This window comes from Apus apus, chromosome 11 (genome assembly GCF_020740795.1).
Source record: "Apus apus isolate bApuApu2 chromosome 11, bApuApu2.pri.cur, whole genome shotgun sequence".
Taxonomy (NCBI): domain Eukaryota; kingdom Metazoa; phylum Chordata; class Aves; order Apodiformes; family Apodidae; genus Apus; species Apus apus.
This window is the reverse complement of record NC_067292.1, coordinates 20,498,693-20,524,256: the sequence shown is the minus strand read 5'-3', so window position 1 is coordinate 20,524,256 and position 25,564 is coordinate 20,498,693. Positions and strand designations below refer to the sequence as shown.

The 25,564-nt window shown below is 52.0% G+C and overlaps 2 protein-coding genes across 2 annotated transcripts in view; both read left to right on the top strand.

Moving 5' to 3' along the window:
- Positions 1 to 22,686, top strand: part of NLRC5 (NLR family CARD domain containing 5) — a 57,423-nt gene extending 34,737 nt beyond the window's left edge. Inside the window, exons 22-47 of the mRNA XM_051629422.1 lie at positions 667 to 750; positions 1,813 to 1,896; positions 2,768 to 2,857; positions 2,966 to 3,028; positions 3,692 to 3,775; positions 4,228 to 4,311; positions 4,920 to 5,009; positions 5,929 to 5,994; positions 6,434 to 6,517; positions 6,593 to 6,676; positions 7,287 to 7,373; positions 7,808 to 7,888; positions 8,356 to 8,439; positions 9,218 to 9,301; positions 9,954 to 10,037; positions 10,684 to 10,767; positions 10,855 to 10,938; positions 11,633 to 11,716; positions 13,230 to 13,313; positions 14,117 to 14,200; positions 15,272 to 15,355; positions 15,870 to 15,953; positions 16,102 to 16,185; positions 18,149 to 18,232; positions 19,340 to 19,423; positions 20,481 to 22,686. Coding sequence (XP_051485382.1) covers positions 667 to 750; positions 1,813 to 1,896; positions 2,768 to 2,857; positions 2,966 to 3,028; positions 3,692 to 3,775; positions 4,228 to 4,311; positions 4,920 to 5,009; positions 5,929 to 5,994; positions 6,434 to 6,517; positions 6,593 to 6,676; positions 7,287 to 7,373; positions 7,808 to 7,888; positions 8,356 to 8,439; positions 9,218 to 9,301; positions 9,954 to 10,037; positions 10,684 to 10,767; positions 10,855 to 10,938; positions 11,633 to 11,716; positions 13,230 to 13,313; positions 14,117 to 14,200; positions 15,272 to 15,355; positions 15,870 to 15,953; positions 16,102 to 16,185; positions 18,149 to 18,232; positions 19,340 to 19,423; positions 20,481 to 20,562 — 2,155 coding nt within the window. The 3' untranslated portion in view covers positions 20,563 to 22,686. The remainder of the gene's footprint in view (positions 1 to 666; positions 751 to 1,812; positions 1,897 to 2,767; positions 2,858 to 2,965; positions 3,029 to 3,691; positions 3,776 to 4,227; positions 4,312 to 4,919; positions 5,010 to 5,928; positions 5,995 to 6,433; positions 6,518 to 6,592; positions 6,677 to 7,286; positions 7,374 to 7,807; positions 7,889 to 8,355; positions 8,440 to 9,217; positions 9,302 to 9,953; positions 10,038 to 10,683; positions 10,768 to 10,854; positions 10,939 to 11,632; positions 11,717 to 13,229; positions 13,314 to 14,116; positions 14,201 to 15,271; positions 15,356 to 15,869; positions 15,954 to 16,101; positions 16,186 to 18,148; positions 18,233 to 19,339; positions 19,424 to 20,480) is intronic.
- A 1,700-nt stretch (positions 22,687 to 24,386) lies between these two features.
- Positions 24,387 to 25,564, top strand: part of CPNE2 (copine 2) — a 54,477-nt gene continuing 53,299 nt past the window's right edge. The window contains exon 1 of the mRNA XM_051629374.1: positions 24,387 to 24,428. The gene's annotated coding sequence lies outside the window, so the exon portion shown is untranslated. The remainder of the gene's footprint in view (positions 24,429 to 25,564) is intronic.

The window sequence follows — 25,564 nt, the reverse complement described above, 5'->3', positions numbered from 1 at the left end:
GCCAACAGGTCTTTGTGCTTTGTGGGCACTGTAGAGACACCGTGGTATGCCAGAGGTGGCTGGGAGAATAACTCACCCTTTGGGATATACTTGGGATGTCCACTGCCACTGGCAGGTGTGGGAACATAAGTAGGGTGTCTTCTGCTTGGCTGGGCTCATGGAGCTTGTCTTGATTTCTGCAGGAGAAGCTTCTATCCATACATAACAAGATACAGATCTGGCTGCTGTATGTGTCCTATGGACACCTGCCAGTTTGTCACCCAGGAAGGCTTCTATGATTTCCTTCTTGGAAAGGGACACAGGAGGCACCATTCCCAGCCCTGCTCTGGGGGACCTGACTCAGCACTGAGCAGGGAAATGTGCTTTCTAGTCTCTCAAGACAATTTTGAAGTACCAGTGATGTGGCCCTAGGGAGGCAACACACAAAGTAACATGGTATGTTGGTGGGGTGACTCTCTGGAATCTGCTCAGACCTGCTGAAATCCTCTGCTTGTCAGAGCTTTGGACTTGTCAGTCCCAGATTGTGGGTAGCAAAAAGGATGTGGTGGAAGTGAGAGGATTGCTCTGGGTCTTGTCCTGAGGTGTGAGGCTCAGAGATGCAACAGGAGTGTTGCCAGGCTGGGGTCATGGGAGATGTTTCACTCCTGAGGGTATTTTTTGCTTCAGTCTCAGGGACTGCAGAGTGGGGCCGGAGGACGTGACCAGGCTGTGCCAGATACTGGCTCAATGTCCCCAGCTGACAGAAATTGAGTAAGTGTTGTACTGAGCAACCCTGTATGTCTCTTTGTCTCCCCAAGCCACAGATACAGGTTATCAGGTGGTGTCAGTTGGCTCTCCTCCCCCCACAGCCCCCTAGAAACCTCCTCCAAACTTCATCCAGAGGCTTAGATAAACCCACACTTTCCACTGTCCTCTCTGTTTCAAAGAGTTTGGCCCCTCCTGAGTCTACCACCTCTGTGTGTAAACTCACAGAACACCTCTGGGGTGATGTGAACTTCATCCCAGCATTCTAGTGCCTACAGGGTGGCCACAAAGAGGATGGCAGCTCTCTTCACGGTGAGCCCCATGGAGAAGACAAGGGGCAGTGGGTACAAATTGCACTGCCAGATATTTCATCTCAGCATAAGAAATTAATGTTTTACAGAGAGATCAGTCCCTGGAACAACCTCCTTGGGATGTGGTAGAATCCTCATCACAGGTGGTTTTCAAGAGGCAGTGGGACAGGGTGCTAGACGATTCCATCTAGACTCCCTTTCCCATGAAATGTTGGAGCATTTTGAGGTCCCTTCCAATCTGGGCTGTCCTGTGGTTCTGTTCCATGTTCTCAAAATCCTCCTTAGTCATGTGGCTGGACACAAATACTGTCATCTACTCGTCGAGTCAGGCAGGAGCACCTGACCCACTAGGGCATAAACCAAACTCCTGAAGAGCTGGTCACTCCAGGCAGGAGCTGGGCAGTAAGACAATCAGAAGAACACTGATCAGAACCAAAACTGAGTGATAACAAACAAAAATAACATAATAGCCATTTTGCATGCCCAAAGTACATCAGTAACCTGGTTTGATAAACTTACAGTGATGGAAAAGGAAGACTCTTAAAACTGCACTATGAATTGGCTGTAGGATGAGGAGAAACACTTAGAGGTGTCAGCCTGTGAGTGCCTTCAGGGCATGTCTGGACACCTCCTTTTTCAGAATCTGCCTGTAACACCTCCATGCACATCTGTGTGTGCAAGTCCATGGAGATTTTGTAGAAATAATGGCAGATTGTCCCTGTTTCTCTTGGCATTTGTTTCCTTGCGTGTTTTCCAGTCTGTCTGGAAATTCCTTGAGTGAGCAGAGCATTGAGACACTGCTGAGCTTCCTGCCATGCCTCTGTCACCTGACACTGCTGAGGTAAGGGTTGGGGTCCCTGCTTGGATTGCTGCCCTGAGACATGGGTTTGGAAGGTGCTGATGGGTCTTAGGAGCATTATTCCGTAATTGCAGATTAACAAGGTAGGCAAAAAGAAAAAGAAGAAGCAGAAAGTCTTTAAGACCCATTCCTGTCTTTCCTGTCTTGTTTCTAGAACCAAAGCAGCACTGAACCTTTGTCCTTTAATGATATATAGAGGGGGAAAAAGGACAGAAGGAGAAGTACCCACCCTAGGCACAGCATCCCAGACAATCCTCACTCAGCAGGTCCCATGGAATGTGACTCCAGCATCCGTAGCAGATGTAGGACTTGTTGGTTGACACAGGGTGACAGGACAGCACCTGTGTGCATGGGCAGCATCTCACAGCTCTGCCCTGCAGGGATTTGCCATCCTGGCATCTGCCATCCTGCCACACTCAACGCCCAATGTCATCAGCCCTTTAGCCTGGGAACTTGGGCAGGGAGGTGCTGCCAGGGGCAAGGGCACTCCCACCATGTGGACAAAAAGCCCAGAGGAGGTTGCCCATCTTCTGCAAGATGCTGTAGCATGGAGGACCTGTGGTGTCTCAAGAGACTGGATTTGCTCACTCAGGAGGTTGCTTCTGGGGTGTGTGTACTTCTGTAGCCCTGAAGAGGACTTGCTCAGTGTGAACCTTGGTCTGTGCTCCCCTTTAGTCCAAGGAGACTGAAGGAGACTCTTCTTTATTAAAGGCTTAAAATTTCAGACCCTTACTTACTGATCTGGAGTTAAATGGGATGGGTCTAGCAAAACAATGGGAAAATGTGGCTTTGAGTGTCAGCACCTTCTTCTTGGGAGCTGATTTCATTTCTCTTTCTTTCTCTTCCCTTTCAGTATTAGGAGGAACACATTTTCCCCACGTTGCACTGTCCTACTCACCAACTCCATCAACCTCTGTGAGCGGATCAGAATAGTAGAAGTCCGGTAAGACACTCGGAAGGTTTGGGCTCCAGCAGCTCAGCTGCAAAGGGATGCCAAGCTTGTCAGTGTTGGAGAGCATTACTGAAGGACTCTCTTTTATGTTTGCTTCAGGTCCAGTGAAAATGCTGTTTTGCATTTAGGAGTAGGCGTGCGAAGCCAAAAGACCTGCTGCAGGTACTGGTGTGCAGCGCTCGGTGGCAGCTGCTGTGTTTTGATTTGGTTTGAAATGCTGCTGCAGTAACTACATCTGTGGTGTGGAGACCTCATGGGCTGGTAGTCAAGGAGCCTGGGCTGGTAGCTGAGGCTTTGGGGCTCAATTCAGCTGCCTCACTGCAACTCAGAACCATTTAGATGCGCTGGAACAGCAGAGTCCTGTGTCTTTTTTGAGTGGCACCCGGACTACTCATGATCATCTTGAGTGGTACCAAAGTCTGCTGCACAGAGCAGCTGAACTGAGCCCCAGACACCACATTTTCCAAGTGTGTTCCTCAAATGCTGGGTGATCATCTCCACCTGAGCATCTGTGTGATGTGTCTATGATATGTGTCTGCAGCCCCTTTGGGATGGGTGGTTGCTGGGTGCCTCTGCCAAGAACACTGTAGCATGTCTCCAGTTGGGCACCAAGGAGATGGCAAAAATCCTGGGTGCCAGGATCTGTTTCCCACCACCACCATGTCATTACTGACCTCAGGGAGATGAGAAGTGTCAGACACTGGCACAGCCAAGGGCATCCATCCCAGGGAGTGTTGCACAGAGACTGGTGGAAAAACACAAGTGCTGATGGGCAGTTCTTGCTGCTCAGGCTGGGCCTCAACCCTCTTGCTGTCTCATATCCAGGCTGACAGACTGTGCCATTGGTCCTGGGCAGGTGGATGAGCTCTGTGGAGTCCTGGAGCAGCGTGGGTGGCTGGCAGAAGTGGAGTAAGTGGGGCCTGAGCTGTTGCCTTGACCTTGGGCAGTGGGGCTGGGCTGGTGTAGTTCAGCATTGCCTGGGGCTTCCCAGCCTGTCTCTGTGTCCATGTGTGCTCCTTCAAGCTATTTCAACACCACATGGATTAGTAATCTGGTCCTTTATGTAGATGTTTGAAGAGGCTTGAGCTGGTGGGATGAATTCCCTGGGATTTTCATGGTGGGGCTGTTTTGGGGCATTTGTTGCTTCATCTGAGCTCTGCTTTGAGCTTTGTGTTCAGAGCTCTTCACCTGAGCTTGCTCTGGAGCTGGTGCATGAGGTAGTTTTATAGGGCAGCAGTTTTGTTTACACAGACCTTTAATAGCTGAGCTGGGATTTAAGACCAGGAAGTCTGGCTTTTTCCTTCAAAGCTGGAGCATTCCAGCTGACTTCTGGTTGGCCATCTCGTTCTTCTGCCTTCCAGTCTCTCCAGGAACCAGCTGGGAGATGAGGGCCTGCGGTGCCTCTTGGATCGCTTGCGTCGGGTGCCCGTTACCTGTTCCCTCAAGTAAGAAAACGTCCTGTGAATCTGAGGTGCCCCACCAGAAAGGTTCACCTGATCCCTCCTCAAGCTGGTTGGCATTCTTCTTGCCCACTCCTGCCTTAGGAGGGAAGGTCTGAGTGAGCCACGAGCAAACTCCAGGCCTCCAGGGCAGGGTGACTCAGGTTCTGATCCAAAACCTGTCAGGGAAGGAAAAGTCTTTCTGTTGGCGTCAGCAGGAGGTGACGAGGCCCAGAGAGGGGCTGTGTGACAGAAGTTGACCCACTCCCCTGAGTTTTCTGTTCAGCACTTGCCTGTGTATGTTGTCCTCTTTGAATACCTCAAGCTCTGAGCTCAGGGGGACCCTGCACCAGCCTCTCCCCTTTCTGCTGGGGAAGCAAGTGCTCCAGCAATCAGCTGCCCCTTGAGCTCAAGAGTTGGCTGCATCACCCAGGTCATCAGTGGGTGATGGTGCCACTTGGAGGGGTTTGGTGCCTTCAGCACAGCCAAAGGGGCCCAGCACCCCATCAGCTGCTCTGCCTTGGGTGGCAACTTGAACTTTACCTCTGTGACTGAGGAGCCTGGAGACAAGCCCAGCTCTTAACACCTGACAAACCCTCCTGTCTTCTGTGTAGCCTCAGCCATAATGGGATTTCTCAGGATGGAGTTCTGCATCTCATAAATGCCTTGGCCACATCTGGAAATACCACTGAAGTCCAAGTCAGGTGGGTATTTCTCACCACTCATTTCCAGTTCTTCCCTGCATGTTTTCCTCTTGATGATCAGAAAGTTTTTGACCTTCAGATAATAATGGGCAAGGGCCATGTTTTTATCTGCCTTTATGTATAAGGAAAAATTGTTGCAAAACTAGTTTATGTCCATTTCCACTGGCCAAACAGCTGCCAAGAAGGACAGGAGGAGAACTGGTACTGCTCAGGGCCAAGGCATTTTTGTGTATAAAGACAGAGGTGTTCAGCTGTACTAGTTGTTGTTGTGCCTGTATCTGTAAATGACCCACGTCAGGGCAGGAATCAGCCTTTGCTCACTAAAAATGTGGTCCCTGATTCACTTCAGTGTGTGGAGATTTCAGAGGGAGTCTGTTGAAAGCTATTTCCAATGTTCTTTGCTTGGCTTTGTGTCTGTATCTCTTTTCCTCTTGGGCAAAATCAGCCCATGGGGCCTGGGCCTGTTGCACTGCCAAGTCTGAAGGCTGTGCTGCAGGTCTGCCCGGGGCAGCGCTGCTGTTCATGGAGAGCAGCTGGTCTGTCCTCAACCAGGTTTAACTGGGCCACTCCCGTTCGTTCCTGCAGTTCAGCATGGGTGCTGAAGCTTTTGGCTGGGCTCTTTCCAAGCAGCTCAGTCTCCTGGTTTAGCTCTTCCCAGAACTTGGCAGAGGGTGCAGGGACAGGCAGAAGAAAGGCAGATCAGGACGGCTTCTCCAACCGCCAGTGCTGCTTTCTGCCACTTTAGCATGAGTGAAGCCTTGCTGAAGCTTTTCTCTGGGCTGGTTTTTGCGGGGTGAGGAGAGCTGGGCCTGTCACTGTGTCTTGGTTTGTGCAGTTTGATGTATTCTTCATTTCTGACTACTGGGAAAAATAGTAATTTTCCCTCCACGTCTTACACTCATGTGTCTTCCCTGTGCAGCTTGTGCTCCAAAGCAACTTTAATCATCAAGTTAACAAGCAGAGATGACCCAAGAAAGATTCTGAGGTAACTGTACAAAGCAGACAAAACCTCTTGTCCCCCCAGCTCCTGGCATGGTGATACTTCACACTAAGAGCTGCTCAGTTCCCCTCAGTTCACTTTCTCAGCAGAGCTTTCTCACATCCCTGAGAACCCCACATCCCTTTGTCTGTGCACTGACTGTTCCTCACCCGGGAACTTGTAGCTGTCCATACAGTCCCTGCCACAGGACAGGGGACCACAAAAAGCTTCACCATTAGTAAGCACATCTGCTGTTCCAGAGCATCTCAACAGAGGCTTTGCAGCTGTGGCCACCATCTGTTTTTGGAAGCCCTGCAGGGCATTGAAGGTTTTGGTGCCATCCTTCTTTCTCTGCAGGGAAAGGTGGTGGTGCCTGAGATTTCTGGCTCAGAAAGCCTGGACTGTTTGGCAGGAACTGACACTGTTCTCTTTTGCATCCTTTCAGACTGGCAGAGTGCAACTTTCAGCCAGAGCACTTGGAAAAGTTGTGCTTGCTCCTGGAAAAGTGCACTGACCTGACAGAGTACATGTGAGTTAAGGGCTCCTTGGGCCTGTTGGGTGAGCTCCTTTGAAAGTCCTTCACTCCACTGACCTTTGCTTCTAGATCCTCAAATAACAACATGACAGTCCAAGCTGCAGAGAAGCTCTTGCATTCCCTGAGGAAAAACCTGTGTCCTCTGAAAATCAGGTACTGTGTCACTGTGCTGCTTTAGCTGCTCCTCTCAGGCTGGTCTCATCATCTGAGTTGTCCTTTCACCAAAAGTGAAAATGAACTGAGCTTCTTCCAAGGATAGGTAGTGTTGAGCTGAGAAGTTCCCACAGGTGACTCTTGAGTTGTTGGTATTTCAGCTTTATCTCCTTGGCTCCTACTGAGCATCACATAAAGCTGGGGCCATACATTGTTGTCTCCAGAGCTCTTCCTGCCTGGCACAGGAGGTTGCTGATTCTGGTGAACATGTTCCTACTGTGTCCCCAGCCAGGTCTCACCCGAGCAACCTGCAGTTCACCTGGGTTCCCAAGTCTTCACTTCTCCCAAAATGTGTAGCCCAAGGGCCAGGCTCCCTCTCCTTGCTGCCAGTGGTGGGCAGGCAGGAGGGAAGCTGCTGGTTGTGTCCTCCCCTGCAGGGAAGCTGGGCTGCTCCTCTCTTTGTTCCCAAGGTGGCACCGTGTTTCCTGCCCAGACTTCACGCTGCTGAGCAAAGCAGCCTCTGGTGTGTGGGGGAGTGCTGAGCACTCAGCTGGCAGAGGTGGGTCCCTGCATGTGAATAAAGCAGGGCTGCCTCTGTTCTGCCTTGCAGCATAGAAGAGCCATGGGTATGTAAGGAAAGTGTCAGGAACCTTCTCCAGCTGGCTGTCCAGGCCTGTGGAAACATTACTGAGATCACGTAAGTAGCACCTCCCAGTTCTGGGATCTTTTAGCCTCATATTTTTAAGGAAATGGGATTGAAGCCAGCACTTCAGCTTGCTCTTCTGGTCTTTCTTCTGTTTCTGGTGCATTTGTGAGCCATTAGCCAACTTGAAGCAAGTTTGACCCAAATGTCTGGCAGGTGGAAGTGCTTGGAGGGTTTGTGATCACACGCCTCGGGTGGAGTGGAAAGGAGACCATGTTCCTGGTCTCCCTTGGGAGAAAGGGTGCCCAAATCAGGCCAACTCTGGAACTAGTGTGAATATTGCAAACCTCTGCAGGGGTGGGTGGTTAGCATTCATGCTCCAGCATCGTCCTGTGCCATCCAGTCCTGATTTTTCTTCTGGAAAATAGCATTTGTTCTCCCTCGGGAGTTCACAAGCTGATGATGTGCTCTGATCTCTGCCTTTCCAGGATATGTAAAGATAAAACCCTCTTCCAATTGGGCATGAGGTTCCCACACTGCCTGGAGAAAGTGGAAGCAGTGGTTAGCAGGTGAGAAAGTGACTGTTTGTCCTTATTTTCTGCTTCTTCTGAGACTCACCATGGGATGAAAAATACCTTCAGAGTGTCTGAGGCTCTGGTCTCTGTGGGCTCAGTCTCAGAGTGCTTCTGTGCCCCATCTGCAGAAGGAACCTTGCTCACATGCTTGTGTCCTTGGGGCCACCTTCCTTCAGGCCCACACTGGACCTGCACAAGGTGGAAAAATCCACCTGCTTTCCCCACCAGCCCAGGAGCACTCAGGAGACCTGAGCACTTGGCAGACATGCTGGTTTCTTCAGGAACATGTAGAGAGAGGGCAGCACTAGTGTCTTCATCTTGATGTTGCTGAAGAACAGCAGGAGAGGCCAGGGAGGGCACTTGCAAAGCTCAGATCTGTTCCTGGTTCCAAGGGGCACCAGATGCTGCAGGGGGCATCTGCTGGTCATCACAGAGGGCTGGGTTGTGTTTGTGTCCTGCAGGTTGGATCTGTACAGCCCAGAAATCCAGCCTGCTGGCTTCTACCAAAGGGTTCGTGAAAAATGTGCTCTGCTTCAGGAGCTGAGGTGAGTTGCCAGATGTTGTAGAGAATGTTTTGGGAAGGGAATAGCTTGTCCATGGGTGTGCAGGAAAGTACACAGCAAGCAAGGGAGAGGCCAGCACAAGGACCAGTCCCTGCCCTCTGGGTCCCTTACTTGGAGTGTTTGGATGGAAAACAGAAATGACCCATAAAGCCAGTGGCTTCCTGGGGTATCACAGAATTACAGGGTTGGAAGTGACCTCTGAAGATTATCTAGTCCAACCCCCTTGCCAGAGCAGGGTCACCCAGAGCAGGTTGCACAAGATTTTGTCCAGGTGGGCTTGGAATGTCTCCAGAGAAGGAGACTCCACAATCTCTCTGGGCAGCCTGCCCCAGGGCTCTGTCACCCTCACAGGAAAGAAGTTTTTCCTGATGTTTAACTTGAGCTTCCTGTGCTCCAGCTTGTGCCCATTGCCCCTTGTCCTGTCACTGGACACCCTTGAGAAGAGTCTGGCCCATCCTCCTGACACCCCCTGCAGATATTGATCAGCACTGATGAGATTCCCCCTCAGTTTCCTCCTCTCCAGCTGAACAGCTCCAGCTCTCCCAGCCTCCTATGGTAGATGCTTTGATGACCTCTAAATCTCCCCTGTGCCCAGATAACCTGTGCTCTCCTGTGGTGGCTGGGAACTCCCATGGGACCTTGTCAAGTGTCAGTGTCATGACACTTCAGTGTCTCAGCACTGAGGTGCTTAAGCCATGGGCTTGGCACAGACCTGTCATCCTCATGGACAGAGCCCAAAGCTGTTGTTCTGTTCTTGCAGCTGGTCTCATGTTGAGCTCCACAGCAGTGAAGCAGAAATGCTAGTTGGGATTTTGCTACCTCTTCCAGAGCTGAAGAAGTTTGGGTATGTCCCCACATGTGGTCTTCCCCACATCTGTATTGTTTCCTCAGTCTGGTACCTGCCCCCAGTCCTCTCTGGAACACTCTTTTGTCTGGAATTTGTCCAGGAGCTTTGTGACCTGTGCTGAGCTGTGTCTGAGTTGGGAACTCAGCAGCTTTCTGCAGTTCATGCTCAAGGTGGTTCCAGGGACACCATGTGCATGCTTTGAAGTTTTCTCCTCCACCTCTTTTTGAAGTGAAAGCAACTTGAGACTGAGGCCTTGGCTCTTGTTTCCATTGTGGGAAATTTTTTACTGCCCTCCAGTGTGGAAGAGCTTGTTTTGCCAGGAGCAGCATCAGTCCTTTTCACAGGGCTCCTCAGCTGCCTGGCAGGGGAGGCTCAGGAAGGGCAGCTCTGCCCAGTGGAGCACTGAGGGCTGGTGGGCCCATGTGGAGACTCTGCTGTTTGGTAGATGTACCTCATGTCAACACCTCTGAACTCATAGCCCTTGTACTCCTGTACCCAGGAGGTGTGGAAATCTCTCCAAACTTACTGATCCCTGACAGCTCTGCTGGCTGGGGCTTGGGATGGGGCAGCCTGCCTATCAGTGAAGTAAATTCCTCTTTCTCAGTGTGCTGAGACCTGACCTTCTCATTTGGTCCTTGCTGTTTTGCAGGCTGACCTCTAGCAGTGTGATGGCATTTGGAACTGATGACTTCATCATGGGCTTGCAGAACTGCCAGGCCATCGAAGAGCTGAAGTAAGTGTGTTGTTCCCAGGTGTCCCAGAATTTGCTGGGTCTTTCTCAAAGCTTTCCCTGAAGTGCAGCCTCTCTTCTGCCTGTGCTGTGCACAGATGGAGTTTTCCTGATGACTGGAGGACTTAGGGAAGAAGCAACAATTCCTCTTGATTTGCAGTGAACAGTGAGTGAGAGGGACAGCTCAGCAGGCTGTGGCAGGGGATGCCCAGTGGAGAAAGAAAGAGTTTTGGTAGCAGGTTTTTGCATGGGTCGTGTCCCAGCTGAGAGGCAGTGTTTGCCATGCAGCCCTCCCAGCTTTTCACTCCTGGAGGATGATCTGGTGGCCTGCACACAGAGGTGGCTTCTCCAGGCACCTGCAGTGAGCTGTCCTGTTCTGGAGTGCGACTGGACCGTGTGTGTCACTGGTGGGAGAGCTTTGCCATCTGCTGGTCACAGTGGCACTTGCTCCATGAGGGGCTGGGCTCTTGCTCCAGAGGTTGGAGGTTCTCTTGGTAGTTTATTAGAATCCAGACAGGTCCAGCAGAACTGCATTACAGAGCAGATTGGTAACTACTCCCTGGATCTAGGATGCAGTGCCGCTTCTCTTCCACCCTTGCTCTGTGCTGCGTGCCCATGGGTGGTCAGTTGTTGCTGTGTTATCTTGCAGCTTGAGCCACATGAAGCTCAGCAGCTCTGCCATTCCTGAGCTGGTGCTGGGACTCCATGAGATACCGTCTCTGAAAAGGCTGATGTAAGTACCTGACTGCAGCCTCTGGCCTGGCTGTGACACTAGATGGCACTGGCTCAATGTCTGTTGTCCTGGGGATCTCATTTCCAGCTTGAACCATAACAGTATTGGGAATGAGGGCTGCTCCAGCCTCGCAGAAGCCTTGAGGAACATGCCCCACATAGAGGAAATCAAGTAAGTTTCTCCTTTCTTGCAGTCTCTCAGGGTGACCACTAGTGCCAACATCTGGAGAGACCCAGGTGTGCTAAAACACACAATGTTGTCACAAAAGCAGAGAGGTTCCAAAATGCTCATGTGTGAGGTTTCTGGGGCTGGAGGAAATCAGAGCTTGATGTGTAGAGGAGGATAATTTGCTCTAAGCCTACTCTGCTGCAGTCACATAGAAAATGGATTAAACCACTGACTTAAATGTTCTCTGGAATCCCTGGGATCCAGAAGAGAGTCAGAGGTCCCCTTCTCTCCTGGGAGAGCCTTGGACCTATCACTTCCGTGCTCTGAAAAGATCTGAATCTAGAGCCAACCCCAGGCTTGCTCTGCTTTTTGTCCCCTTCTCCCTCTCCAGATTCTGTCCCTTGCAGTATCTGGCAGATGATCACCAGCTGTTGCCTCTCTAGGTGTTCTGGCTGAAGTCATTTCCCACCCATTAACCAAGATCCAGTGATTTTGATTGTTCTTTGGACATTTTTTTAAGGCCTCATTAGCAGATATTAGTCTTTCATGAGGTAGCTGAGACAGGCAGCCCTTTGATTCTGCTGCCAAGGTCAGAGGTGTCATCCAGCAGCTGGGAGACATGAAATAAGACCCTATGCTTTGCCTGACACGGAGCGTTTCCTTTACAACACAGCCTTTCTTCTTCTCTCCTTTAAAGTTTAAGTCACAACGGGATTGGAGATGCAGGCCTGACCAGCCTGGCTGCTGTCCTGCTGGAAATGCAGAACCTGAAGAAGATCGAGTGAGTCCCTTTGTTTGGCTGGCAGCCATTTCGGTGGGGGGGGGGGAAGCCTGTGTGGGAAGCTCTGTGCCACCTTCATGTCCACAGTGTTCTACCTTCCAGCACTGCCAATGTCATGAAAGACCTGATCTAATACCTGCCACTCGGCTGGGAGGTGTTCCCTGCCCATGTACAGCTGGGTTTGGCAGCCTCTTCTTCTGCCAGCACAGAGACTTTCTGGAGTGAAGGTCACAGCCATGTCCTCATGCTTCACCCCCAGGCAGCGCTGGGCATTTGCCCAACTGGCTGCTTCAACAGAGAGATCAGTTGTGTCTTGGAAAGCAAATCTGGAAGCTCATGGGGAATAGTACCTGTCTCAGGTCCAGGCATCTCCTTTCCTGGGCCTATGCAGGGGTCCTGGTGTGGTGGCCCCTGGTGTTCCTGCCCTGCTTTTCTTTTCCTAGTGGAAGTAGAGGTGAAATTGAGAATTTGTCCAAGTGAGGACACAGTGTCTAGATGAGGCTCACCCTGAGAATCATAGAATCATCGAATTATTAAGGTTGGAAAAGGCCTCCAAGATCATCAAGTCCAACTGTCAACCCAACCCCACCATGCCAACTAAGTCATGTCCCTCAGCACCACATCTACAGGGCTTTGAAACCCCTCCAGGGATGGGGACTCCACCCCTGTCCTGGGCAGCCTGGGCCAGGGCCTGACAACCCTTGCAAGTAAATAACTTGTTCCCAACATCCAATCTGGACCTTCCTTAGTGCAAACTTGAGGTCATTTCCTCTTGTCCCATCACTTGTTCTTTGGGAGCAGAGACCAACCCCCCAGGCTCCAACCTCCTCTCAGGCAGCTGCAGAGCCAGCAGGTCTCCCCTCACCTCCTTGTCTCCAGGCTGGACACCCCCAGCTCCCTCAGCTGCTCCTGCTCAGACTTGTGCTCCAGCCCCTTCCCCAGCTCCCTTGCCCTTCTCTGGACATGCCCCAGCCCCTCCATATCCTTCTTGTCCTGAGGGGCCCAGAACTCACCCCAGGATTCCTGGTGTGGCCTCAGCAGTGCCCAGCACAGGGGGATGATCCCTGCCCTGCTCCTGCTGGCCACACTTTCTGATTCAGGCCAGGATGCTGTTGCCCTTCTTGACTACCTGGGCACACCCTGGCTCATGTTCATGTGGATTCAAACTGTCCCTCCTCCAAGGGAAGAGAAATTGGAGCATCCAGGCTGTTTGCTCAGCTCTGGGCTGTGCCTTGTATTCCTTTGCAATGAAAAACCTTGAAATAATCTAAACAAGAAAAGGAAATTCCCACTTCTGTCTGGGAGAGGGAAAACTGCTCTTTCCCCGCAGCACCTGCAGAGGCAGGAGTGACTCAGTCCTTGACAAATCCACCCTACAAATCCCCACCTGGGCCATTCCTGTGTCTCTGGACACACCCCTGCAGCCCATCACACCAGGTGAGCAGTGAAATACCTTCAGCTGCTACATTCTGGGTCTGGGTCAGTCACTGAGAGTCTTTCCTGATTGTTTCAGCCTTTCAGGGAACAGTCCATGTTCTGCTGGAGGGGAAAAGCTGATGGAAGCTCTTGCCTGTTGCAAGCAGGTGGAGGAGCTGCTGTAAGTGTGTCTTTTCCCATGGCCCTTAGGGAAGCTGGGCAAAAATAAAGGCATAGAAACCAAATCTAATCTGGGTTCAGGAAAGCCAAAATCAGCTTTAGCACTAATTCTTAGGAGGGCAGGATAAAAACTCAGCTCTGTGGGACAGCAGCATGTCGTGCTAGTGTGGGAGGTTTGGGGATTGCTTGTTCCTGCAGTCTCTTGGAGATTCCCAAGAACTTGCAGACTGCATGAGGGGAGGAGCTGAATAGGTGGTGTCATGGGCAGTGTCACAGGCATGTGGGCTCAGATATCTGCAATAATCCATATGGCTTCAGAAAATGGAGAGAAGGTGGCAAACAGAGGCTTTACTCAGCTTTACTCAGGTGTGTTATCAGTCACTCCCCTGAAGACCAGTTTAGAGAGCAAACATGCCCTGCCATAGGATTGTAAAAAGAACAAATGAGAAAAAGGGACAGTTAAAATGCTGGCCCTGTTCTTATAACCTTCAGATTAGAGTCTGATGGATGAAGGGCACATGTTAAAAAGTGCAATTTCAGTTTAATTCCAGCTCGGGAGAACCCAGTGAGGAAGGGTTGCTCCTGAGAAGTGACAGTCACTTTTACTTCCTTGCTTAACTCCTGCTGCAAGATGACAAAAGCTCCTTGTTCTGTCCTGCCACCCTCAGTGTCCTCTGAATCATGGGCATGAGCTCCTTTCAGCCTAGTCCTATGCACATGTGGGTGGGGAAGGGGGCCACAGATCCCTGTGGGTGACACACAGCTGAGGAATGAGGCTTCACATCTCATTTCTGCTCCTTCCAGCCTTTCCAGGAATGTTTTTGGAGACAGGACAGCAGTGAAACTTGCCCTCTGTCTGCCTCACATGACCAACCTCAAAATCCTGCAGTAAGTGTCAGCCTCTGCCCCAGGAAAGCTGAAAATCCTGGAATATGTGGAATGGTTGAAAGAAGGCCTAGAAAAAGGCAGAGCCTGCAGGTCTCTTGTTTAGACCTTATGTCAAGTGTCTCAGGATTGAGAAACCCTCTGCAGAGACTCTGCTGCATCAAGTCCCATCACCTTTTCATCACCTATTCTTCAAGTGTTAACTGGAGAGATGAACCAGGCTTTCTGTGTATGGTAAAATAACCCTTAACACTGGGTTTGACTGTGTCAGCTTCTAGTGCCCCTGGCTGTCCTCTGCTTCTGGTGTCACGTCAGTGTAGGTGTGAGCACCTTTTGTGGGCACTCACTGCTTTGTACAGGCACCTCTGGCTTATTTTTCCCCCTGAACTCAGTGGTATTATATTTCTAAACCTTTTGTGGGAGTCTTTCCAAGGCTCTTAACATGTGAGACTTTTCTCCTACTGATTGACAGTAGCAAAGCAAGGAAGTGGTGAGCTAGGAGAGCTCCCTGGGCTCCGTTAGCCTAGTGATGTGTCTTCCAGTCTGTGTCTAAGCTACCATCAAAAGCTGCCTTAGAAAAGAGATCCCAGTGGTGGGAGGCTTTGGTCTTCTGGGTTTATTCTTGTCTTCCCTGGAAAAGTGTTGAAAAATCTGCAGAGATGAGATTTCCCACCTGCTCTTTGTTCTTCAGGCTGTTGCTCACTCCCCAGGTGCCCAGAGCTGGAGCTCCCAGTGGTGCTGGGCAGCCTTTGCTTCTGCAGATCCACTGAGCTTGCACGTCCTCAGGGACAAGTGTTGGTGACACTGTGTGTGTCATACTGTGTGTGTCATACTGTGTGTGTCATACTGTGTGTGTCACAGTGACAGGAGCTATGTGACCTGCCAGCAGCATTGCTGGCCCCCACTGTTGCCTCCCTGTTTCCCTTCACTAAGACCAATCCACGAGGATCCCAGGTTCAGCAGCACTGGGTGCTGACTCTAAAGATGTGATTGTCTTCTTGGCAAGTTAAATAGGAGTTTTTGTTACAGGTTTATTCCGAAATAATCCTGCAATGTTTCTTCTTCTTTTGTTAGCTTGCAGCACAATAACATCGGGCCAGCAGGAGGGATGGAGCTGGCCAGAGCCCTGGTGGCATGTAGGCTGCTGGAAGAGCTAAGGTAACCATGGCAGATGCACCTGGGGTGGTGCCAGCCCCAGGGACTGGTGTCACTGTGGGTGGGAGTCATTTTTGGCTGGCAGGCCCGTGCCTGTCACGTGGCTCTGTGGGTGCTCAGGGTGACTCCGCCAAGGACAGGCCCTCCACCTATCCTGGACACTTCTTGTTGGCTGAGAGGAGACAGGTCACTGCAGTGCCCTGCCTGTGGGCAGAGCTGTCCCCTCTCCAGCAGTTCCCTGTCCTTCTTGAACTGGGGAGCCTGGAGCTGCACACAGTGCTCCAGGTGAGGCCTCATGTGGAGCCTCATGTGGGTGTCATTCCCATTTTCCCAAGCAGGCCATCTACCCTGAGCTGCCACGTGCCAGTCTGGCTTGTCCCTGCTGGCCAGAGACCTCACATAGCCTGGCTGCCAGTGACTGCCTTGCCACGTCACACCGTTACGCCGCAGTGATGGCTTTTCTTTGACCATACCTGCTTTGCTGTGGCCACTCAAAGCTTCTCTGTTCCTCTTGCAGTTTATCAGAAAATGATCTTGGGGAAGGAAGTATCCGTGCCCTGTCTGAGGGGCTGCCTTGCTTTGAACACCTCTGGAAGATTGAGTGAGTGCCAGGCAGCCAGGGCAGAGTGTGCCAGGCTGTGCTGCAGCCTTGCCGGGGCAGGAGCAGCCGATGGTGCCGGCCGCCCCAGCGGTGCTGACACCACCACATTGTGCCCTCTGTTTTCTTTTTTCTCTCCTTGCTGCTCCAGCTTGAAACTCTGTGGAATCACTGATGATGCTTCAAAATCACTTTCTCGTGGCCTCCGACAGTGCCCATCCATGGAGGAAGTAATGTGAGTGTGGGGATGGATCGGGAAGTCCTTCAACATGCAGGTCACTCTTTTTTTCAGCTCTTCTCCTCCTTTCAGCTGGAGTTCACTGCTGATGCTGCTAAGTCCTTATTGATCCTTACCACTAAGGCCTTTTCAATGATAAATTTACCAGCCATTTAGTAATGGATTATCTTCACTGCTAAAAATTTCCTGGTATAAGTAGCAGCTTTTATTGGAAGCTGAAAGCGAAGAGCTGAATGGTGATGGAGGAAACAGTCCTTTCAAACTCCACCCATTATTCTTGGTCTTGTAGCATCTGTTCTGAGAGGCAGGACAAATGCCTTGTATTGTTCTTCCTGGTCCAAGTCTTGCCACTGTTTTTTCACAGGGTGGCCACAGCTGCCTCAGAGCAGGGCAGGAGCTGCTCTGTGCAGTGCAGAGGCTGAGCTGAGAGCTCAAAGCCAACTGAATTCAGGCTGCAGATGACCAGGGTGTCACCAGCTGCACTCCCACCCTCCACACTAGGTGCAAGGGGTTGATCTAATGTGTGGGTTTTCAGTGTGATTTCAAGAAGGAGCCTAGATGGGCTGACTACATTCTGACATGTGCTCACCTGCCCCAAAGAACCTCAGGGAGAAGCCTGTTGGGAACCTGCTCCAGCTGCTGTCTTTTAAAAAGCATTTTGCTCCATTGCACTATAGGGACCTTACATTTTAATTGCAGCTCAGAGGACCCTCTGGCTCCCATCAGTGCTGAGCTACCTGGGGCTTTAATGATGGCTCAGGCTTCTGGAGGTGCTGGCAGGGGACTGAGCTCCTGGGCTGAGATCACTGCTCTGTCAGGACCTTGGATCAATCTGCTGTGGCCAGCTGGGTGACATTTGGTCATTGTGCTGCTTTTATGTTCCTCAGTTCTACAGAGCCCTTGTGGATGGTTTGAGGGAAATGATGCTTGGGAAAGCCACCAGGCTTTCCTCTTCCTCCCCCTGAAGGTATCTGTGTGGACATGACAGATGTCTGAGGACTCAGAGCATTAGGTCAAGCCAGGATGTTATTGCCAGAGCCAGCAGAGCTCTGACAGTGATCCTGTGCAGACGTGGGATGAGTGAAGCCACAGTCAGTGCTAGGTGTGTCACTTGCAGCATGGCAACTAGTAAGACTGGTTACCAAGTGGTTAGTTACTACTCCTGCATTACTAACAGCTGGGCAGATTCTCCTTCAGTAGCAGTCGGGGAGTCTGGTCGTGTCATCGCAAAATGTGGGTGACACAGTGAGCCATTCTCTGACCCCCACAAGATCCCAGAGCAGCCCGTGAGCTTGTTTGGAGGAAGGCAGGTCTGGAGCTGGATCCTGTCCTGCCTTTTAAAGTTTTTTTTTGGCTCCAACATGCCATACAGAAATCCTGGAGTTCCCCAGACGTGGGCAGAGGAGCAGCTCTGGGGGTGGCCCCAGGATGTTCAGCTGAGGGAAGCACTGACTGGGGCTGTGCCAGGTTTCTCTTCTCCTGGTGAGAGGAAAATGGCTGGCTGAAAGGGAAAAACCTGGCCTGTCAAGAGCCCTGTGAGCTGTCCTGTGAAAGAGCTCTGAGCCAGAAAGCAGCTGCAAGAGCAGGTCTGAGAGGCACCGTAGCTGCTGCACTAGTTTAACAGCACCAGCACAAGGAGGAGCTGCCCTGGGGTGAAGCTGTGTGCTCAGCAGCCCTTTCCATCTTTCCTGTCTCATTCCCTGGGCCTGCAGGACTCCAGAGACAGCCACAGTCCTCAGGCTCTGTGCTTACCCCATGTCTTGCCATACATGGGAATCTGTGGTGAAACTGAGGAAACGCCTCAAAATTAAGCTTGTAAAGCAGGAGGATGTTTACCTGCCGTGATAAGAGGGTGATCAGCTCTTGTAATCAGGCTGAGCTGGGAGGGGCTGGTGTCACAGCAGTGCTGTGGTTCCCCTTGATCAGCTGACTCAGAGTTGGGATTTCTTGTCTGTCTTAGACTCTCCTGGAATGCCCTTGGTGATGGAGGAGCCCAAGAGTTGGCCAGTGCTCTCCCAGGGATGGAGAAGCTGAAGATCTTAGAGTGAGTAACCCTGAGAGCAACACCAGGAAGAAGAGTTGTGTTTCTGTCACTGAGCCTTCAGTCACAGCACTTGCAAAAGGGGACGGGTGTTGGGAACGACAGACAGGCTGTTGCAGTTCCAATTCTTGCCGCATGGACCGAGGAGCAGCCTGACGTGGGTGATGCACAGCACAGAGGGGCATTTGGTACTTGAGAGGCTGTGTCGGTATCTGAGCAGAAGCCAGTCTTTGAGGGCCTCCTGTTTGAGTCAGGGAAGGGAAACTGGTGTTTCTGGAATAGGATTCATGTCACCTGTGACCTCAGGTGAGCTGCTTTCTGCAAACTTTTACAGCTCTTCAGTGGCTGGGATGGTCTGGATGGGTATGTTGCTCAGAGAGCCTTCCTTTGGGAAAGCCTGCAGCAAGGCAAGCAATCCATGCCCAGGATGGAGCAGCCAAACTGGCCGTTGGGCCACAGGAGCTCACAGGAAGCCCCTTTTCAGCTCCTGTGCTGGGACTGCAGTGCAACCAGCAGCTGTGGACCATGTCACCAACTCACATGCTGGCCTGGTGGCATCACAGCCCAGCCCTGTTCCATGGGAGAGACATGCCCCTTCTGCTTAAGAGCTGTTTGTGGAGCTTTCCTCCCCTTGGCCCTTTGAAATACATGGTGGGTGTCTTCTCAGCTGTATGAAAACATCAGTCAGTGGGTCACAGGGCCAGGAACTGAGTTTTGTTTGTCTTGGGCAGGGAAAACATAGTAGAGCCTGCCTGTCCTGCAGGTACAAGCAGGAAGGTTGAGTCTTGACGCAGGAGGAATCGTTACTAGCACATCTTGGCACCCACAGTGGGATCTGTTAGAGTGCTCCAAGGGCAGGAGATCTGCTGGCAAGTCCTGTTGCTAGAAAGAGGTCAGAGGGAGCTGTGCACACACACTTCCTGCAGACACAGGGCCATGGACATCACTAGGAGGCTGCTGGGAGTTGTGTGGCATTGCTGTGCTTGTGCAAAAGTGGAGCTCTTCTGGGGCAGGAGAAGGAGCCAGTGGTTAGTCAGCTGTTTTCCACTCTTGCTTTTGGATTTTAAAACAGTCTTGGATTTCAAAACTCTCTCTTTGCTTCCAAAACAGTCTGGAGAAGAATCACATTGGAGCCTGTGGGGCCACAAAACTGGCAGAGGAACTTGCCAAGTGCCCTGAAATCCAACTCATAAGGTGAGCAGGGGTCACGGAGCTCTGTGGCTCAGTGAGGGGACATGGGGGTGATCAGCCTTGGGACAGACGTGACCTGTGCCAGCCTGCTGCCCTGGGGTAGCTGGCATGGAATAGGATATTGCAGGGGACACAGACATAGGCCAAGTCAGCAGAGGGTTTTCTAGACCAGCTCCACCCCCTCAGAAAGTCCTGGGAAAAAGGGACTGAAATGCTTACTGGCTTTAAAGGAGGTGAAAATGAAGGCTCAGTTGTGTCATGTCCCCATCAGGAAGCTTGCTGCACTTTTCCCTTTACCTTTTCTTTCTCCCATTACATCTGATTTCACTTCTGAGCTATGTTCCTGCCTTTCCCACTATGTCCTGGGATCCATATCTTGTAGACATTTGAACTGATCTTTCCCACTCTTTGTCATTGCTTCTCCAAATGCTGTGTATCAAACTCAACTAGAAACCTCTTGTGGGAGAGACCTGCTCATCCTTCACTCATCTGAAAAGTCTCTCTTCTGAGAGCACCTCTGATAACTTGCTGGCAACACAGGTCCCACAGTCAAGTGTGGGCTCCTACCTGAGCTGCCTCTTTGCCCCAAACAGGCTTTGCCTTCTCCAGTGATGAGAGCAGCCTGAGAGCAAGCACTGAGGAACGTTCCTGGTCCGAGCTGGAGCTTGGGGCCTGGTGTGCTTGCTCAGACTGGAGGGCACAGCCCAGTCCCCTGGACTCCTCAGGGCAATCTGCTTCACAAGATACAGAGGCCCAGTATGGGAAGTTTTTGGGTAGGCTCTATGAAATGAGGTAGATGGGTGGCTCTCATAAGTCAGGGTGTTTGTCTCAAACTCCCTTCTTCCTCCCCTTTCTGAGATCCTCTGGCCTGAGGACTTCTCAAAGCCTTAATCTCTCTCCCAAGCCAGGTAAGTGAGCCCATCTCCATGAGTAGGTTGCTGCTGTGGTGCTGTCTCACTGCTTTAAGGAAAACCCAAAGCTGCCTTCCACACCTGCCATCAGCATGACCTTCTCACCTACCACACCTCTTCCTGCAGTAACATCTTTGCTGTCATTGTAGGCTGTGGGACAATCCAGTGCCCAAGGACCTCACTGAGAATTTGACAAACCAAGATCCAAGACTGTGTTTCTCCTTCTACTAGCAAAGAAGAGCCCTTTGCCTGACTAGGAATTGCTCTCTTGTTTCCTGCTCCCCTCAAACATTGCACTGGTGAACCCAGGAAATCAAGTTCCTGCAGTTAAACGCTTAGGTCTTCCTTCCTTACACTGAACCAAGTGCAAGCACTTAGTGGTGCTTTTTTTTTTTTTTTTTTTTTAAGCAAAAGACTTCAAAGAATCACTGCTGAGCAGACAGTGTTTGTGGTGTAACAGCCCTGAAACTCTCCTCAGGAGGATGGAATGTATCTACTCAGGCATTCAGAGAGCCAGCGGAGTATTTAATTATCATTAATCAAGATTACAACACCTACAGGGTGTTCCAATAGAAGAATGCACATCCTCCAGGAGAGGGTGTAAAATGCTGTACAAACTGTAACCTGTTGGCCCTGTTAACACGTGCACTCCAACAGGCTGTTTGAAAATTGTGTGAGACAGTAGGTGAAATGCTTGATTTGTAGGCAAATGGTGTGATCTGTGGTTTTGTTTGATTCATAGCAGGCAACTTTTTCTACAGAACTGCCTCAGTTTCCTAGTAGAAACTTAAGGATTTGTGAAATTTCAAATTGTTGCCCCAAAATGATCAATTCTTGTCCTGCAGTAACATGGAAAGGCTGGTATCACCGTGGCTTTCAGTGAGAAGCTTGGAAGTACTGAGGGTGTAAAACAATGTGAAGAAGAGAGAGCGTGTACACTACTGCTTGTTTGCACGAGGGGGTTCCAGGCCTTTGTGGAGGTTTTGGAAGGCTGGATTGCACTGACCCCTTTGAGCTGGAGTGAGGACTCAGACGGCTTGAAGCACTGAGCACGTGGCAGATCCTTCAAGACTTGCCATCTCTGAATCCCAAAGCCTGCCTGTCACTGGGCAGCGGGTGTTGGACCTGTGGAGACGGGAAGGAGAAGATCCCAGACCCCAAGTCTGGTGTTCAGTGGAGGAGATGGACTAGAGCTGCCCCTTGCATGCGTGGAACCACAGCTTGAGTTGCAGGAGAGCGGCCACATCGTTCTTACTATTTATTGATTTGTGTTTCAGTGTTTTCTGTGCATGTTTGTGCTGTTAAAATCCTTGTGGTGGATTTATTGATGGGATTTTTATTTACAGCAGTGTTTGCCTGGGGAGATGTAAGTGATCTGGTTTGGGCAGGGCAGGGGTTTGGAATGTGATGGAAATGCTGGTCGAGCAAACCGTTTGGCAGAGGACACGGGCAGCTGGTGCCTGTTGTTCCTGGGGGAGCCACTGTCCTTATTTAAAGATCAGCATTGGGCTCTATGAGATCTTGACACTGGTGTGTAGAGCTGAGACACTCTGAAAAGGGTTTAAAAACAGCAACGGAGAAAAAAAAGTAGTGAAATTCCTCACCAGGAATTCAAATACCTGAGATTCAAACACTGGAATTCAGGAAAAGCTTGACCAAGTGTGGCTTTTTTCATTCAGTATTTTCCAACCTGGTTTGCAGATGCCAATCCGAGTAGCTCTCATCAGAGGAAGCACAAGAGGCACCAGGATCACTTCCCGAGGTGTCTCGGTGCCGAGGGCTCCTCTCAGCTTCCAGGGTGACCTGGGCTCTCCTCAGACCTGGCCTCCCAGGGCTTCCTGTGGAAAGAGGCTGGACAGAGCCTGCAGTAGCAGTTTGTGTCAGTCTGGGCTGTGAGCTGAGCATTCTTTTTTTCCTGAATTTTAAGCATCATTTGGGTGGGACTAAGTGCTGTGAGTGACAAATAATAGAGGCCGAGTTTGCGTGGAGAAGGGAAGTACTGGGATGGGGCTTTGAAATACACTTGGTGAGGGCTGTTTTGTCATCTTGGATAGCAAGCAGAGCCAGAGCCTTTTGCTGTTCCCACAGGCCCATGAACCAGGGGAAATACCAGAAATTATCTGTCAAACAGATCTTTGTTCATCTCTGTTGTATCATCTCCTTGATGCCACCCACTCCTGCATTTGAATGTGTTCAGATGTCGTGAGAATTTGTTTTCCTCCTTTAGTGGTGTGAAATGTGCCTTCTTGCTTGCTGGTTTTCCTTTTTTTTTTCTTTTTTTTTAACTTTTATGTTTATGGGGAAGAATGTGTTTTAACTTTATAAATAAGAATGTTGCTTTCAGCAATGCTCAAATGTTGAAGTCAGCTTTGTTTGCCAGGGCTTGGGTGCTCTTCCTGAATGGCTGCCCTGGGTAGAGCAGCCACTGTAGAGAGATCTCTTGGGTTTGTTTTTCCTTGCAAAAAAAAAAAAAAAAAGCAGCTCTCTTTAAAAAGAAATGAGGCCTGAGATTTCTGCCCCCCCACCAGCAGTTCCCCTGACTCCTGAAGTTAGGAAGTGTTTACATCTATACAGTGAGGTTTGCAGTAAACAAGGCGTGCTGCAAATACTGCTGCTGTAGCACTTCGCTGGACTTGAGAGGTTAAAGAGTGCCTCTGAAATCTAAAAGCCCACCTGCTTTTCTCAGGTTCTTCCCCAGCTTCACAATTAGCTCCCAGACACGCAGCTGGGGCCGGGAGAGTGGCCATCCCAGCAGAAGCCAAGGAAGGGACCTGCAGGATGTCACAGCATCATTTCCAGAACACCAGGTGTCAGCAAAACCCCAAAAATGGGAAGCAGTGTTCTGTAGCCCGGTGGTTTTTGCTGAGTGCGTGGGTTGCAGGTTTTTTAAAAATTGAGGTGTGGATGGAGTTGGACACGGAAAACAACAACCCAGTCTGTCCCTAGTCTGTTTCTTTATATTGAAGGCCAAGGACTTTTTAGGCCACCCTTCCCCAGCCTGCTTCCCGTTTTCCTTGTGCTGCTGGTGTCCATATTCGTGTCTGAAAGTTTCCGAGGGGAACCTGGAGACTTTGTCCAATTTTGAGGGGTTAAATGACCCTTCTGGCACGCAGGAGGACAGGCCTTTGGGGGTTGTGTGAGATGGCTGGATACCAAACCGATTCCCAAACCAATAATGAACATGGGCCATTTTGAGAGCTGTTACTGTTACGTTTCAGATTTATCACGGTCCAAAAATGGAAACGTATCCTCACACCCCTATTGTTTCAGGCTGCCTGCAGTCTCCGGAAGACAATGCCTGAGCTAGTCAGTGCTGGTTGCGTAGACAAAAGGGATTTTGCCCGGAGACCAGATCGTTAGAAAGAAGTACAGTGCTGTAAGTAAACACAGGGGGGTGAGGAACCGGGATTTTGTGCTGGGGGAGCAGCTGGAGCCAGGCCGGGCCCAGCTTTTACAGCTGTGGCTGCATCTTCCCAGAGCTGGAAACCAGCTGCCCTGTCCCCACGGCTGAGACCAGGTACTGCTGGACCTGCTGTGACCGGGGCAGGAGAGAAAACACGGGCAGGTGAAGCCTGATGTTGGAGAAAACAGGCGCAGGGCGTTCATGAGACACGGGCGGCCTCTCCCTTCTCCCCCAAAGTCACATTTTAAGCCCGGTTGGAGGCGGGAGGGCAGGTCTGCCAAGAACCCCGCTTGAATCCCTCTCTCAGCCCCCACCCCTTCCCTTCCTGGGGTGGTTTTCTGCCCCGCTTCCCACAGAATAATTAAAAAAAAACAAACAAAAAAAAACCCAAAAAAACCAGAAACGGCTTTTCCTCCTTAAAAACTGGGCTCAGCTTTTGGGCGGATGGTGTCTGGTCCGGGCAGGAGCGTGCGGGGCCCGGGTTCGGCTCCTGAGGGCCGGGGAGCCCCGGGGGGCAGCGGGCAGGTCCCGGGGAGCCCCGGGCAGGTCCCGGGGGGCCGTGCCGGGCCGGGCAGGGCCGCCATCCCCGCCTCCCCCGCGCCGGGCGCTGCAGGCGGGGGCGGGCGGCGGGCGCGGCCGTGAGGAGGCGGCGGAGCCCGCGGGCCCCGGGAGCTGCTCGGCCCGGCCCGCGGCGGTGAGTGCCGGGGGGGATAAGGGCTGTGTGTGGGGGGGTTCGGTTTGACACGGGATCGGCCCCGCGGGGAGGAGAGAGCCGTGGGGGGCTCGGGAGGGGGGGGTGCAGAGGGGGGTTCGCGGGTACCGCAGGGGGAGGGGGGCACTGGCAGCGGGTGTGATCCCGGCAGCAGCCTCCGCTGGGAGCCTGCAGGGCAGTGTGTGTCCCCCCGATGTGTCCTGGGGGCGTGTGCTGGCCCTGCTGCCCTCCGTCCCCTCGGACAGACCTTCCGACCCCCGGGACAGACCCGCCAGTCCTTCAGACAGACCCCCTGGAACGGACACCCCCCCCCCCCCCTTTTCCCCCCATCAATTCGCGCTCCCCTTCCCCAGCTCGGGCCCCCGGTTCATGCCGGTGTGAGAAGTTGTCCCGCCTGTCCCCCCCTCTCCCTGCAGCCGCTCCGGAAGGTGCCAGCGGGACACGCGGCCCCGGGCGAACACCAGGACCCGCTGGCTTCGCCCCCCAGGGCTGGGGGGCTGGGGGGGCTGGGGGGGGGTTTCCTGGCAGCTGCCACCAGCCTCTCCCCCGGCAGCGAGTGGCGGGGGGACCTGGCGGGCTGGGGAGCGCTTTGCAGCCCGACGCTGCTCCAGCTGGCGACGAGACCCTTCGTGCGGCGTGTTCAGGGGAGGAACGAGAGGGTCGGTGCCGGCGGGTGGGCTGCCCCTCGCTCCTCCGCGCCCAGCGAGACGCCTTGTGCTCCGGGAGGGCAGCGGGAGCAGCGTTCTGCTCGGCAGCGCCAGGGTGCTCGGAGGATGGCAGGCAGGGAGGTGTTTTCCCATCGGCTCTGCCAGCCCGAGGACCTGATGTAATAAGTCTCCGGATGAGTTACCCTAGTTCAGCAGGGCGGCTGGGTTGAAGCCAGCGGGGCTGGAGGACGTGGTGGGCAAACGCACCCTTTGGAGCCGGGCACCGCAAGGAGAGCGGAACAGGAGACAGAGGTGAGTCGAGGGCTGAGCTGCGGTGGCAGAAACGTCTCTGAAGGGCTGGGTCCTGGCTGCTGACCCTCCGAGAGACTGAGCTGCTTCTTGGGAAGGAATTGTAGGACACTGAGCTCCTTCTTGGGAAGGAATTGTAGGACCCTTGTGAACCTCAAGCGC